The sequence below is a fragment of the Anguilla rostrata genome, chromosome 8 (genome assembly GCF_018555375.3).
Source record: "Anguilla rostrata isolate EN2019 chromosome 8, ASM1855537v3, whole genome shotgun sequence".
In the NCBI taxonomy this organism is placed as follows: domain Eukaryota; kingdom Metazoa; phylum Chordata; class Actinopteri; order Anguilliformes; family Anguillidae; genus Anguilla; species Anguilla rostrata.
Window position 1 is genome coordinate 48485727 of NC_057940.1, and position 13938 is coordinate 48499664.

Here is a 13938-nt window from a genome sequence, read left to right on the forward strand (position 1 = left end):
ATTACGGAAAAAAATACGACAGACTGTGGACATGGTGAGTGTGTCTATTATTAGAATCGGATGGAAAGGAGAAGGGAGTTAGCGACAGATTGTAAACACTTAGAGATGCGATGCCAATCACTTGAGTTGACTTTACCTTATAATAATTTAATGCTTTGAGTGTGTATTAAAGCCTGCGCGCGCTCTCTGCCAAATCCTCTTTTGTTAATGGAACTCTGCTCTGTGGGAAATCTTCTCCAACCGCTTTTTTGAATGATGTTTCTTACTTATGGAGCTGCCGTGTGCCCGGTCGAAAAGCGCGACCCAGGATGCAAGAGAAATCCCTAATTAAAGCACATTTGGTCTCACATTTTGGTTTGCAAATAAACTTTCATAAACAACAATAATCGTCGTTAGCCTATAACGATGAGACTAGTCAATGCTATCGTTGCTTCGTATTCTAATATTGCCATCATACACCAATCAGCCACATTAAAACCACCTGCCAGGTGAAGCGAATATCATTATCTCGTTACAACGGCACCTGTCAAGGGGTGGGATATATTAAGCAGCAAGTGAACAGTCAGTTCTTGAAGTTGATGTGTTGGAAGCAGGACAAATGGGCAAGCGTAAGGATCTGAGCGAGCTTGACAAGGGCCAAATTGTAATGGCTAGACGACTGGGTCAGAGAATCTCCAAAACGGCAGGTCTTGTGGGGTGTCCAAGGACAACCGGTGAACCGGGGACAGGGTCATGGGCGCCCAAGGCTCATTGATGCGCGTGGGGAGCGAAGGCTAGCCCGTCTGGTCCGATCCCACAGAACAGCTACTGTAGCACAAATTGCTGAAAAAGTTAATGCTGGCTATGATAGACAGGTGTCAGAACACATAGTGCATCGCAGCTTGCTGCGTATGGGGCTGCGAAGCCGCAAACCGGTCAAAGCTGTTTTGGCGGCACGAGGGGGACCTACACAATATTAGGCCGGTGGTTTTAGTGTTGTGACTGATCGGGGTATATCACACTAAAAGGCTAAATGATAACATATAAAAATAATTGGGAATTACCCGCCTTTTCTTGTAGTTTCCGTCATAAAAAATGGTTTGAAAACTTCGGCAGACACATGGCCCCATTGCTTATCAAAGACATGAAGACATGCTCACACCGGAAATCAAGGCTAAATGAGCCTTATTGAGCGTTTATTGTTGTTATTATTATTATTATTATTATTATTATTATTATTATTATTATTATTATTTTATTATAATAATAAACATGGATATGAGCCTTGTGTGGCTCCTGATTTAATCTCGTCACTTATTTCCAAAGTAGGCCTACACAATCGAACTTTATATTTTCATGCCGCAACAGTTTTGAAAACAGTCTCTAGTCATTGAAATCACGCGTATGCACGCTTCCGTCTGTCAATATTACTCAGTTCAGCACCACAGACAACTACCGCCCGTGAAGCTAGATAAGAAGCATTAAGTAAGTACACCGGTCACTCCTCATAACCAAAGGTTCCCAGCTCGGTCCTTCGTTGCATCAAACACTAAAGCTATCCACGCACGTGTTCATTGCCTATCTCCGCGCAATCTACCAAAACATAAGGTAGAACGGTGTCCGCGGAAACTGTGTGCTCTTCCACTGCCATTCAGTCGCGTTGGTCGCGGGGACCCTTGTCGCATGTCTCTCCCTCTCTTTCCCCGTCCTTCCTGTTTCTCTACACTGTCCTGTCCAATAAAGTAGAAAAAGCCCATAAATATATTTTTAAAAAGGAAATAAAGTAGGAATAGCAAGGATCAAAATGTATATTTTGTAAATATACGAGTGTACCAATGTACCAAAAACACTTTTTAGACACATTTTCATAAAATATATGAAAACGTGTCTAAAAAGATCCAAACGTCTCTCACTGGGGTGCCACCGGAGCCCCATAGATAATACATGAAAGCCTATCCCCCAGCCAGCAATATATATAATTAATTTATAGCAAAGCATAATTTGTCTTTTTTGCTTGTAAATGGTAGTGCCTTCAAAATATTTGCTCATTTCCTGATTTCCTCTATTATTGCATATTTATGGTTTCAGATCTAGAGACAAAATGTAATATTTTGGTTGATTGAGTAACTAAGAGGGCAATCACTTTTCACAAGGGTTAAATGGGTGTTTGATAACTTTTTTTATTAAATAAATGAAATAATAATTTTAAAGATGTGTTTTGTGTTTACTCAGGTTCCCTTTGTCAAATATTACATTTTGTCTAGAGATCTGAAACCATTCTGTGTAACAAATACGCAATAATAAAGGAAATCAGGAAGGGGGGGAAATTTTTCACCTTTTCATGGCACCGTAGGCCTATTTATTAGTCTCAAAAATTACTTACTGGGAACTAAAAAAATTATATTTACTAAAAAATGAGGACTTTCAGGGTACATTTGGGAAATGTATTCCTTCAAGGACAAACTGCTTACATTTCTGAGAATGAATGCGCCAACGCTTTAATAAAAAATTGGCTATAGGCTATAATTGAGACTTATGTTCATGGTATATTCTTTTGACATAAGGTGCAATCTATTGAGCAATTAAAGTGACTCCCACGATGAAACACGTTTTTATGAATGCTCTTGGCTGAATAGGTGTATGGTAGCCTGTTGAGCATATGGGGAACTTGATTTAGGTCCAGAAGGCTGTAGGTTCAAAACCTGGTGGGACCTGGCCATTGTACCATTGAACAAGGCCTTTAATCTTTATTGTAGTGATTAAAAACCTCCGCCGATATAAACAGATAATGTATATTGCGTTAAAAGCTTTCCGTGAAATGTCTGTCGGCATAGAACGTCAACCGTGCAATCATGTCAGGGTAATTCACTAAACTGAAGTCTGCCATAGGCCGTGGTCACTCCTTATTTCCAGTTTAGTCTGCGGTACTTTACCAACAAGTGTTTAATTCTGTTGAGCGGCAGGTCAAAGTGGAGATTTAATCTATAATCTCTGAGAATGGCCTCTGATAAACAAAGCAAAACAAAAAAATCCCAAGAGATCAACAAACGCTGCTGCGCGGGCGTGGGTAGGCGAGCGCGCGCGTGTGCACGTGTGCATATCTGTGTACGGTTCTCCTGAAAGAAAAAACAAATCTCCAGCTCTGTTTAAATGTTTGAATGAAGTCAGGGGTCTGCGCACAATCCCCGTTTTTCAACTGAGCTGGGTGAAAGCCAGATGAAAGCCAGTCTATTCCTGCGTCTCAGGATCCCAGATTAGATTGGTTCCCAGACCCGTGGAAGCACATTGCATTTCCTCATTGAATGAATTCCTTCCTGAATATTATATTTTTTCATTTAAAATTTTATTCGGTTTTCATTCAATAAAACACAAAATGTTATATGAATAGACAATGTAGGCTACAATTAATAAATAATATTACTTAACGGCTAGCATCAATTGATGTATTTATATATGATATATCTATAGCTATTCAATACTTTGTCAGCTAGTGAACACAAAAAGTAAAATATCATGAATAGGATCAAATAAGCAGTCAGAAAAGACACCATAAAACCGTTTCTATCAGTGAACAATAATGAAGAGAGTAGAACCAATATCAGTTATGAACGCCAGTGGGGACCTTCTTTAATCGGCGTCGCACTGTCATGCTTTTTTGGTCCCTCCGTTTTTGTTGAGAGTAACATTTACAGAACACTTACAGCTTTATTAGATCATGGTAACTACGTGTTATTGAAGACAACAAGTATTTTCACATTTATTTCACTTTTAAAGGGAAACGGGTGTTTTGCTCTATTGCTTACCGGCTAACCATGTGGTGCCGGAGCCGTTATGTCCTTGAAGGTCTCACCCGGGAGTTCAGTAGAGTGACGGTTTCTCCTGTTAAAAACTTCTCACAAACTGCGTGCAAGGTAAGCGTTTAAGGGTATCTAGTAATCATTTGTCAGGAAATGTGCTACTTAGCTTGTACATTGACAATACATGCAGAATTACTGTACAATTGATACCTGTACCCCTCTACAATACACTTAGCTAGGTTGGCTAGCTACGTAACCAGCTTGTTAGTTTATCCCTGGAAACTAAATTCAGAATCCGTGTCTATCGAGTCATACAGGTGAATCGATATGTTATTTAAATACGTTTAACTCAACGAGATCGACGCCCCTATTTGTTTTAATAACGATGGCATGAAAGCTCGTTTCAGCAAGGATCTGCCTATATTGACCCGTCCTATTGTTTTATCATACACCTGTAATTGCACAGATTCATGTAGGCTAATGTATCTCATTTGCTAGCGAATGGCTATATCTGGCTACAGATTGCTCCCGTTTTTTTCGTGCTAATTAAGACAATTTGATCGGTAACAATGATTGTTAATCACACACGCCCCGTTTTTAGTTGAAATTTAGTCTTCTACACAGGATTTCGTCCCTATGTAGCTCACTGTGTACAGGCAGCGTTGGTGACATCATTTTCTCCGCGCAGAACACGGTCGTTGTTGAGCGATGGTGGCAGGTACCGCTCTCGAAGGAAGGACGGCCGCCTCGGCTCCACCCCAGGCGGCATCGGGTCTACAAATTGGTGGAAGACACCAAGCACCTTCCGAAGGAGAAGATGGAGCTCATTCTGACACAGACCGTTCCCAGTGAGTCGGTGAACCAGCGGCAGGATTCGATCACATTCTCTGACCTCTGATTCGACTGGTCTGGCCTTCAGCTTTCTAGAGTTCTACAGCTGGATACTCGGCTGCATTACGGATTAGAGAAACGCTATGCGCTGTGTTATAAACTGAAACTGTGTTGAATTTTACAGCATGATTGCTATTATTGCTCTGGGGCTGGTAGTGCTGTTGGTTTTCATTCTTCCCCTCTAAACATGGACTGAATTAGACCTGGGACGCCAGGCCAACCGGTGACATTAATCACTCAATTAATCGGTTATGAAGGAAGACAATCCGTACTACTGGCCTCAAAAGCCAGATTTGAGTATTTGGGTAGTACAGTGTACTACCAATTCTGAAATCTCACACTTCTCTGCTGGTAGTCACATTAATGCAGTGGGGAGAAGGGATGGTGAAACACTGTGTTTAAGATGTGCCCCTCCTTAATTTGTATGGTGTCAGAGTTTGGGGGCCGGGGAGACACGGTCATCGTGAAGAAGTCTGTGGGGCGCAACAAGCTCCTGGCAGAGGGGCTCGCTGTGTACCCCTCCCCCGAAAACAAGCAGATGTTCCTGGATGAAAAAAAGGTGAGGGCGTGCTCCTTCATTTATTTGCTTCGTATGGTTTCCTTGCGCATTTAAACTCTCAAAATGGCTGCTGGAAGCGAGTAAATGTATTTATTTAAGCTCTCAAAATGGCCGCCGGAAGAGAGTAAGCGTGCAGTCTCCATGTAAGACGCTGAATGTAAGTGAGATGTTAAGAAATGAAGAATTGAACACGTGCTGCCGTTCTGCCTGAGTATTCATGTGGATGTCGCCGTGTTACGGTCACGCGGTCTCTACGTGTCAGAGGTGGAAAGTCCGGGGGTCAGAAAGTCCTGCCGTGTGTTTCTTCCACCCCCAACCTTTACTTTCTGAACCTGGACTTTCCGTCTCTGCTTAGTTTTCCCTGAGCGTCCTGACGGGACGCCAGCGCGACCGCGGCATGCAGGCGCAGTATTCCGCTGAGGTCCAGTGCTCAGGTGTTTCGGTTCTTGTTGGTTCCCTTACAGCAGCTGCAGGAGGGGAAGCTGGAGGGGAGGACCCAGACTCGCACAGGAGAGCTGGTGAGAGCAGGGGCAGGAAACCCCATGCACACACGTACACACACCCACACACACGCGCACATGCATACATGCATGCAGGCACACACACACACACACATATATATATGCATACTTACACGCACATGAATACATACACACACGCACATGAGCACATGCATACATGCACGCACTCACACACATGTAGACACGCTCACACATACACACACAAAAGCACATGCAAACATACTCGCGCCTACACTTTAACTCACCAACGCCCAGCCGCTTTGTGCCACTCAATGGTCTTTTAGGGAAACGCATCTGAGTTTTTGTGCTGAACATTTTCTGAGGTTGTGAAACGTGCTGCTAGTTGTCTCTTGGTTTCCACGGTCCTTTTATTGTATGAGCTTTCTCATGGGCCCCTCCTTAAGACTGTATCTGTTTGTGTCTGTTTCTTCAGACAGTGAAGTTCCTGAAAGGCTGTCGCCTGGAAGTGGGTATGAGGAACAACGTGCAGTACGAGCTGACTAAAGAAATCGTCTGCCGCCATTTCCTCCGGAGGGTGAGTTGTTGGTGGTAAATGCTGTATAATAACAGAGCTATGGGGTCTTTCTCAGGTAAAGGTTAAGGGCTTTACACATAATTCACTAAATCAGATTATAGATTTTTTTTATTTTTGGCCCTTTTCTATATCCAGGTGATGGTTGCTATGGGAGCACAATAGCACTGGCCTGGGTAACATGGCGATTGTGACATCACAAACACTTTTTTTTTTTTTTTTTTGCCCAATAGCTAGGAGTGTTTGTCTCGCCCCATGCCCTGACGCTTCCAGAAGAGCCAATCACGCGATGGGGAGAGTACTGGTGTGAAGTTACGGTAGGTCTGCAAAACTGACCGTGGCTGGAAAAGTTTTGAACGTTTTTTGTTCAGTGTAGCAATTCCATTAGAAATTTTAATTTAAACAAACTACAGTCATCACTGGAACAGTATGCTAACAGATCTTACTGTTGAATCAAATGCCTTTCTTGAGTTTATATAACAGCTGCAGAGGGAAGCTAACCTCATTGGTTGAACCACACAGTGACTCACGTCCGATTGGACTAGCCGCAGAGGGGCTCTCATCTCACTGGCCGGTTGCATTTCGCAGGTGAACGGGCTGGACACAGTGCGCGTCCCCATGTCCGTGGTGAATTATGAGAAACCCAGGACGAAAAGTCGCAAGAAATGGCAGAAGGGGGAGGAGCCCACACCGCAGGGAGCGGAGCTGATGCCGCAGGGGGAGGAGCCGGCACTGCAGGGGGAGGAGTCAACGCCGCAGGGAGCGGAGCTGATGCCGCAGGGGGTGGAGCCGGCACCGCAGGGGGAGGAGCCAACGCCGCAGGGAGCGGAGCTGATGCCGCAGGGGAGGAGCCGGCACCGCAGGGGGAGGAGTCAACGCCGCAGGGAGCGGAGCTGATGCCGCAGGGGGTGGAGCCGGCACCGCAGGGGGAGGAGTCAACGCCGCAGGGAGCGGAGCTGATGCCGCAGGGGGTGGAGCCGGCACCGCAGGGGGAGGAGCCAATGCCGCAGGGGGAGGAGCCAGTGCCGCAGGGGGTGGAGCCGGCACCGCAGGGGGAGGAGCCAGTGCCGCAGGGGGTGGAGCCGGCACCGCAGGGGGAGGAGCCAGTGCCGCAGGGAGTGGAGCCGGCACCACAGGGGGAAACCAAAAGGCCTGGCTCAGACGAGCCAGCCAAGAACGACCCGTAACACGGCCCAACGTCCGTTTCAGGACCGCTGACACCAGCGAGTGGGGGGGGGGGGGGAGAGGTGCATCGTTAAAATCTCTTATTTAAAGCATTGTCTAATATGCCAGAGACATTTCCCCAGTGGTGACTGAAGAAAACACGTCCAAAGCACTCTCAGTCTAGACTTGCACCTAACTACTCCCCCACCCAACTCTTTGTGATTTCACTGACTCGCATTACATCATCCCCATGGGGGGCGTGGCTGTGGCTCTATGCCGTTATTGGTTGAAAAGCGTTTCTGTGTAATCCTGGCTTGTTTCTTCTCTTTGTTATGCAAATGTGTCAAATCAGGTTGGTGGGGTCATTTCCATTCTGTGGGAATCCTCTGAAATTCAGTTAATGAACTGAGAATTGCATGTGTCCGGGTTCCGGGTGGACATTTCAGTTCATGAACTGAATTTCAGTTGATTTTCTGAATAGGCTGGTTTAAAATGGGATCAACCCCAAGCCTGGTATGTCATGGAGTTTGACCAGAGCACCTGCTTGTGAAAGCATAATCATCATCCTCATCGCTAGTATCATCACCGTCATCATCAAGGGTCCTGTGTTAACTATTGGGTGTGAAATGGTGTCCCTCTTCTTATCTTGTTCTTGTTTGGGTGGGAGGGGGGGAAGGACAAAACAAAAATGAGCCTACGGTCATAAAGCATCCCGGCGTACAAGCGCTGATCTAGGATCAGTTGTGGCTTTTGGCTGTTTATGGTTATGATTGGGATATGGACAGGGGAAAACCTGATCTCAGATCAGCTCTCATATGCTGAGATACTGTACAGATACAGAACCCTGGAAGCTTTTGCCCTCGTGATGGGTATAAAGAGTGAGACTGATGTTAAAAGAGACTTCACAAACCCTAAAAGTTTAAGCTGCCAGCAGCCGTGACGCACCCATTTGTGCCGAGCACGTTTCGCTTTGGAGAGCAAGCCCTCGGATTGGCTCGTCGCCGGGGCTGTGATTGACAGCCCGGTTCACGAGGTGTCACTCATAAGCAGCGATGTGTACCCGCGGCCGCCATTTTGTAAAGTAATAAAAACGACGTGTGAATCCGCGCGTCGTGAGAGATTAGTCATCCAGCGGGCTCTCGACACGACCAGGTGGCTCGCCAAGTCTTTGAAGTGTGTCTGCAGAAGTCCAGGCTAAAGGAAACATGTTTTGAATATTAATGAGATGGCGACGGTTGCATTTTGTAGGAGTGCAAAGAAAAAATACAGTATCACAAAATCCAGCATCTTGCAGTCTTTGTTGGCGGGGGGGTGGGGGGTTGGGGGGGGGCGGTGGCGGTTGTAGTATGTAAATCATTTCCCTAAGTCAATGGACCGAAACAAATCATTGGTCCTAACCATGTGTACAGGAATAACATTTGGTTGTTCCTTTCATGACTCATGTAAATGGCAACAAGACCAGGTCAAAACCTAGTATATGGCTGGACCTCTCCTGCTGACCAATGGTGTAACTTCATATAACTCGGCCGACCAATGGTGTAACTTCATCACTCACTCACTCAGTCAGTCACAGACATTCGCGTTTGTAGGGCTGGCCCTGCTGTTGCGGTCCGGCCAAAAATGGACCGAACCGCAAGGTGGGTCATTATTCGGAGTGGGGCGCACGTAAATGGGGGGTCGTTGTGACCCTTTTAATTTAATCCGGGGAACTCGGAATGCGAATGCCATTCTATGAATAGATGTTCTCTCTCTTTTTTTTTTTTTTTTCTTTTTCTTCCCCCCCTGTGGAACTCAGGACGTGTAAGAACGCAGTTATGTGCTTCAGCTCCTGCTCTTATGGTTGAGTGCAGAGTGCATTGCGTTTGCACTGAAGGGCATTTACAGCATGGGTACAATGCTTTATGATGCACTAGAGAGGACATTTACAAGGCAAAATGAGGTGTGCGCATCGCGGTCGGTTCACTGTCTCAGATTTTCTGTGGCTGAACTTTCAGCCTGCTTCGCGTCTCGCAAAACTCAATTAAACTTCGCTTCGCTCTGTGGAACACCGTGTCAAGCAGAAATGTGCATTCACCAAAACTTTCTTGCAGGAAAATATAAAAACGCTGTGTTTGATTTTTAGTTTAATAAATGGATATAATTTTGATATTAAGAAACTTCAGTTCGGCGGTCTCGTTCATCTGTAAAATCTTCATTTGTTAGCTGCACAAAAAAGACACTGGACGTGTATGCTGCCAGCAAGCAGCCAATCAGAAATCCTCTTCGGTTCATTAGATACCTGACCTTACAGCTTCATTGATAAAGTCCCATAACTGTTCCATTGCAAACAAATACATGAGGTCTGGGTCATTATCGTTTCATTTCTCTAAGTTTCGCGGCTAGTGTTTATAAAGCCAGTTCTTTTACTTTTTTTTCGTTTCCATCCATCCATTATGTAAACTGCTGATCTTGGTCAGGATCTCTGTGGGGTGCTGGAGTCTATCCCATCGTGCATTTGGCGAGAGGCAGGAATATACCCTGGATAAGTCGCCAGTCCATCGCTGGGCACACACACCATTCACTCACACACTCATACCTAGGGGCAATTTTGACTCTTCAATTAGCCTAACCTGCATGTCTTTGGACTGCAGGAGGAAACCGGAGTACCCGGAAGAAACCCACGCGGACACGGAGAGAACATGTAAGCTTCACACACAGCTGCTTATTGCATGTAGGCGTGGCTTCAGTGCGATTGTCTGGAAATGATCCTGCTGTTTTTTTCTAATGGGGAAAAAAGAATTAGCCCCACAACAGGCATTGCTAGAGCTGCATTCAGCTTCTTTATCTGGAACATTCTCTTTTTTTCAGAAGGCATGATACTCTGTACATGATACATTATTACGGAACAAAACTACACATCCCAGAAGCACTGAAAATGAAGAAACAGGCACAGGGCAACAGCAGCTTAGAGCAGAGAGGCCTGGAACCAAAGACTGCTAAAATGAATGCACAGAAGAGTGAAAGTGCTGTTCCTAATCATACAGGGATCCTCAAATCTGGCCCTCGAGGCCAGTGGTGCGGCTGGCTTTCAGTCCTCTCCTCCAATCAGGGAGCGATTTAAACCTGACGCACCTGGTGAGGGTGACCTCTGGCCAATCAGGCAGAAGAGAAAACCAGCTGTACTGCTGACCCTGGGGGCCAGACTTGAGTACCCTACTTCAGTATTACTCATACTTGGATAACAGTGGCGCCTCACAATGATCTCCACAGGTGGAATTACGTTATGTCATAATTTCATAATTATAATATAATTTGGTGTATTTTCAGGGACTTTTTCTACTTCTACTTTATTCTCTCTTCTATTTTTTTTTTGGAAAATATCACTATCATTGAGAAAATACAGAATGCCATAATTGGGAATCTTGATTTCTGCTGATGTTTGAAACAATTATTCTCTTGAAATTTTCTGGATGTAATACAAAAGAAAAATATTTTGGAAATTGTAGTAGATATTGTTATCCATTAATTTGAAAACATTGATTCACTTTTAAGTGTGTTGAGATACTTCTAGCTATCAGAGATGACCAGGCTGAAGTTGTGAACATAATGGCAAAGGTAAAGGTAATCTTTTCTGAGATCTCATTCTTATCCTGATTCTTTGCTACAAATCTCATATCTTGAAATGATTTTTTAAAAATATGGTTGCAATTGGTGGTTCAATTCTCGTGATGATTTCAGATTTTAAAAAAGGATGTGGATGTTGTTCCAGCAAAAACTCTTCTTCGTCAGTTAATTTTCAAGATGGCCGACCCCGTTGCCACGGTGAGCATTGCCAGGCACAGATGGGGGTGTGATGGGACCCTGTCCTGGCTGGGTGTTGGGTTCGGAGGGCTTGGGGAGGAACAGATCCACGTCTGTGAGGAACGGCCAGTCAGATAGAGAGAAGTCATCGAGGGGGTCCTGGCCCAAGTCCAAATTCTGCCCGAGAGAGAGAGGAGGGATTGGCAGCTGCTGTCCCATCAGGACGTCTTCAAAGAAGGAGTATTCCAGGTCAGAGGTCACACGGATACCGTCCCGTGTGCCGGGGGACCGTCGCTCTGTCCCGATTGGTCCAGGAACCGGGATAGGCTGTGTTGTGGGCGGGGACGTACGGACAGCCTCGGGCTCCTGAATCTGCGATTGGTGGAGTTCTCCGTCAATCAGCGCCTCGACCATGGCGGCCATCCAATCCAGCTCCGCGCTGTTGTCGTGTTCTTCGTCCTCCTCCTCCTCGTTCTGAAGAGGGCCAGGATCCTCGCTCCTGCTTTTCTCCTGTCCTCCTCCGCCGCCGCTCTCTCTCTCCGCACCGCTGCGCTCCTCCTTGGCGCCTTTTGCCTCGGTCGTGGGAGTCGCCACGGCGACGTTCCCGCCGTCGGGCCCCGCCCTTTTCTCCTCGCTCCGCCCCATCACTTCCATGAGTGTGCGGAACTTGACGGAGTAGCTGTCGGGGTGCCTGGGGCTCTGCTGGGGACCTCCGTGGGCCCCCTGGTCTCGCTGGCCCCCCGGGCTCGACCCGCCCGCCCCCGCGCCCGCGCCCTTGTCGCTCCCGCCCATCGCCTCCATCAGTCGGCGGTACTTCTCCGAAAAGCAGTCGGGACGGCGGGACGGCGGCCTCTTTGGGTTTGGCGCCCTCCTCTCCGGGCGGGGTTTGCCGGCGGCCACCGACCGCGTGACGGGCCCCAGGTGGGGTCGCTGGGGGCCCCCGTCCGGAGGCAGGATGGGTGCAGTTGGCCTTTTTAGGTTTCGGGTGTCCTGTGGGGTGGGGGCGGTGGGGCCATCGTTAAATGAAAAACATTGGTCTGGAAATACACTTGCATCTGTATTTCAGGGCTTTATAGGAGATAATTGAGATAGCAAGCAACTCTGGGCCGCAGTCAGCACTGCCGGGCTGGATTCGGAGATCTGAGTCTCTTACTATCTGGGTAACCCTGATAACTATCTTACTGTCTGGCTTACTATCTGGATATCCCTGCTCATTTTCAACATATCCTATGAAAATACCAAAACCAAAAATGTTTCTGTCCAATGCTTCAGTGCTTTTTTTTTTTTTTTTTTACATCTTCCCCCATTTAGCGTTCAACCAGGAAAACCATTCATTTCAGCGAATGCGCTGCAGTCCTGAAATACCGCTCAGAAAGGCTTATTGTCATTTTCAGGCAATGCAACCTCTTCTCACGAAAAACATGGCCCGTGAAGTTTTTGCCAAATTTACTTAAAAATGGAGCAAAGTGTTCATTTCGATGGGGACGATTTGGTTTCCATGCTGCGGTGAACTACTCTCCACATATCAAAAATGCAATGGTTGTCTCTTTATTAAGTTGTTTCAGTAAAAAGTCCAAAGGACAGGTTCTTTGTAATGGTAAATTATGCTAAACGAAGCAGCAGTATGCTTCTAGACTTGTTTTAAAATGACTTTTTTTGGACAACAATGGAGATCTGACTTGGGGCATATAGGTGTTGGCTGGATGGAAAATAATTGTTCATAGGATAAATTCACTGAGAGTTGGACAGAAACATTATCGGTGTTGGTCTTTTCATAGGATATGTTGACAATACTGAAAAGAACGTAAATTACCGGTGTTATCCTTTAACAAGTCGAAGTATCAGTACACAAGTTGTAAGAACAGATTGAAATTAGTATAGAATGGCATAGAAAATAGACCCTTTTATTCATCGGGTTGCACCTTACCATTTTCTGGATGTAACAGGCGACAGTCTTCGGTGTTATTTTCAAGAGGTCATTTGAAGTACATACCAAACTTCAGATAAGCAGACTGTCTGAACCAGACAAGGTGAGTTCTTATTAAAGAGAACAGTGACAGTACCCGTCTCCTGTGATGTCACAATACAACAATCCAACAAGACACTTTTTTCCCCTGCTATTGATGTTTCCATGGCAACATAATGAATTTGATGTCTATGGGCAACAGGATGGATAATCCTGCTTCGGAAAACTGCCAGGCAAATAGTTTGAGTACTGCGTGTACAATATATAATAAGCTTCCTCAAGGGTGCAATGTAGGTAAAGGTCAACACTGAATAAGCAAGTTTCATGACCCTCATTTCATTAATAGGTCCTCAAATACACTTGATCCTCTAAACCAGTGGTAATGAACCCTGTTCCTGCAGATCTACCATCCTGTATGTTATCATTGTAACCCTAATTGTCAACTCAGCAAAGATTATCAGCTGTTGAACGAGGTGTGCTTTGTTAGGGTCGGAGTGAAAACCTACGGGACGTTAGATCACCAGGAACAGGGCTAGTTACAACTGCTCTAAACTCTGGTGAAAAGGCTTGTGAACCCTCTGTAGATAGTAGCATCAGTGACTTTTTCCATCAATGGTGCTATCTGCTGGCCAACAGGCAGCATTACAAGGGCGCTTGTTGATAAACAGGACAATAACATGTATAATGCTCGTGTATATAATGTAGTTCACTTGCAACCTTTGTGTATTTGCCTATTGCAACACATTGGT

The 13938-nt window shown here is 45.7% G+C and overlaps 1 protein-coding gene across 1 annotated transcript; it reads left to right on the forward strand.

Moving 5' to 3' along the window:
• Nucleotides 1-3588: 3588 nt before the first annotated feature.
• On the forward strand, nucleotides 3589-9488 carry mrpl9 (mitochondrial ribosomal protein L9). The gene is made up of 7 exons (XM_064345416.1): nucleotides 3589-3890; nucleotides 4465-4624; nucleotides 5102-5226; nucleotides 5691-5744; nucleotides 6181-6282; nucleotides 6513-6596; nucleotides 6868-9488. The coding sequence occupies exons 1-7, from the start codon at nucleotides 3792-3794 to the stop codon at nucleotides 7174-7176; spliced, it is 933 nt and encodes a 310-aa protein (XP_064201486.1). The 5' UTR covers nucleotides 3589-3791; the 3' UTR covers nucleotides 7177-9488.
• Nucleotides 9489-13938: the final 4450 nt, after the last annotated feature.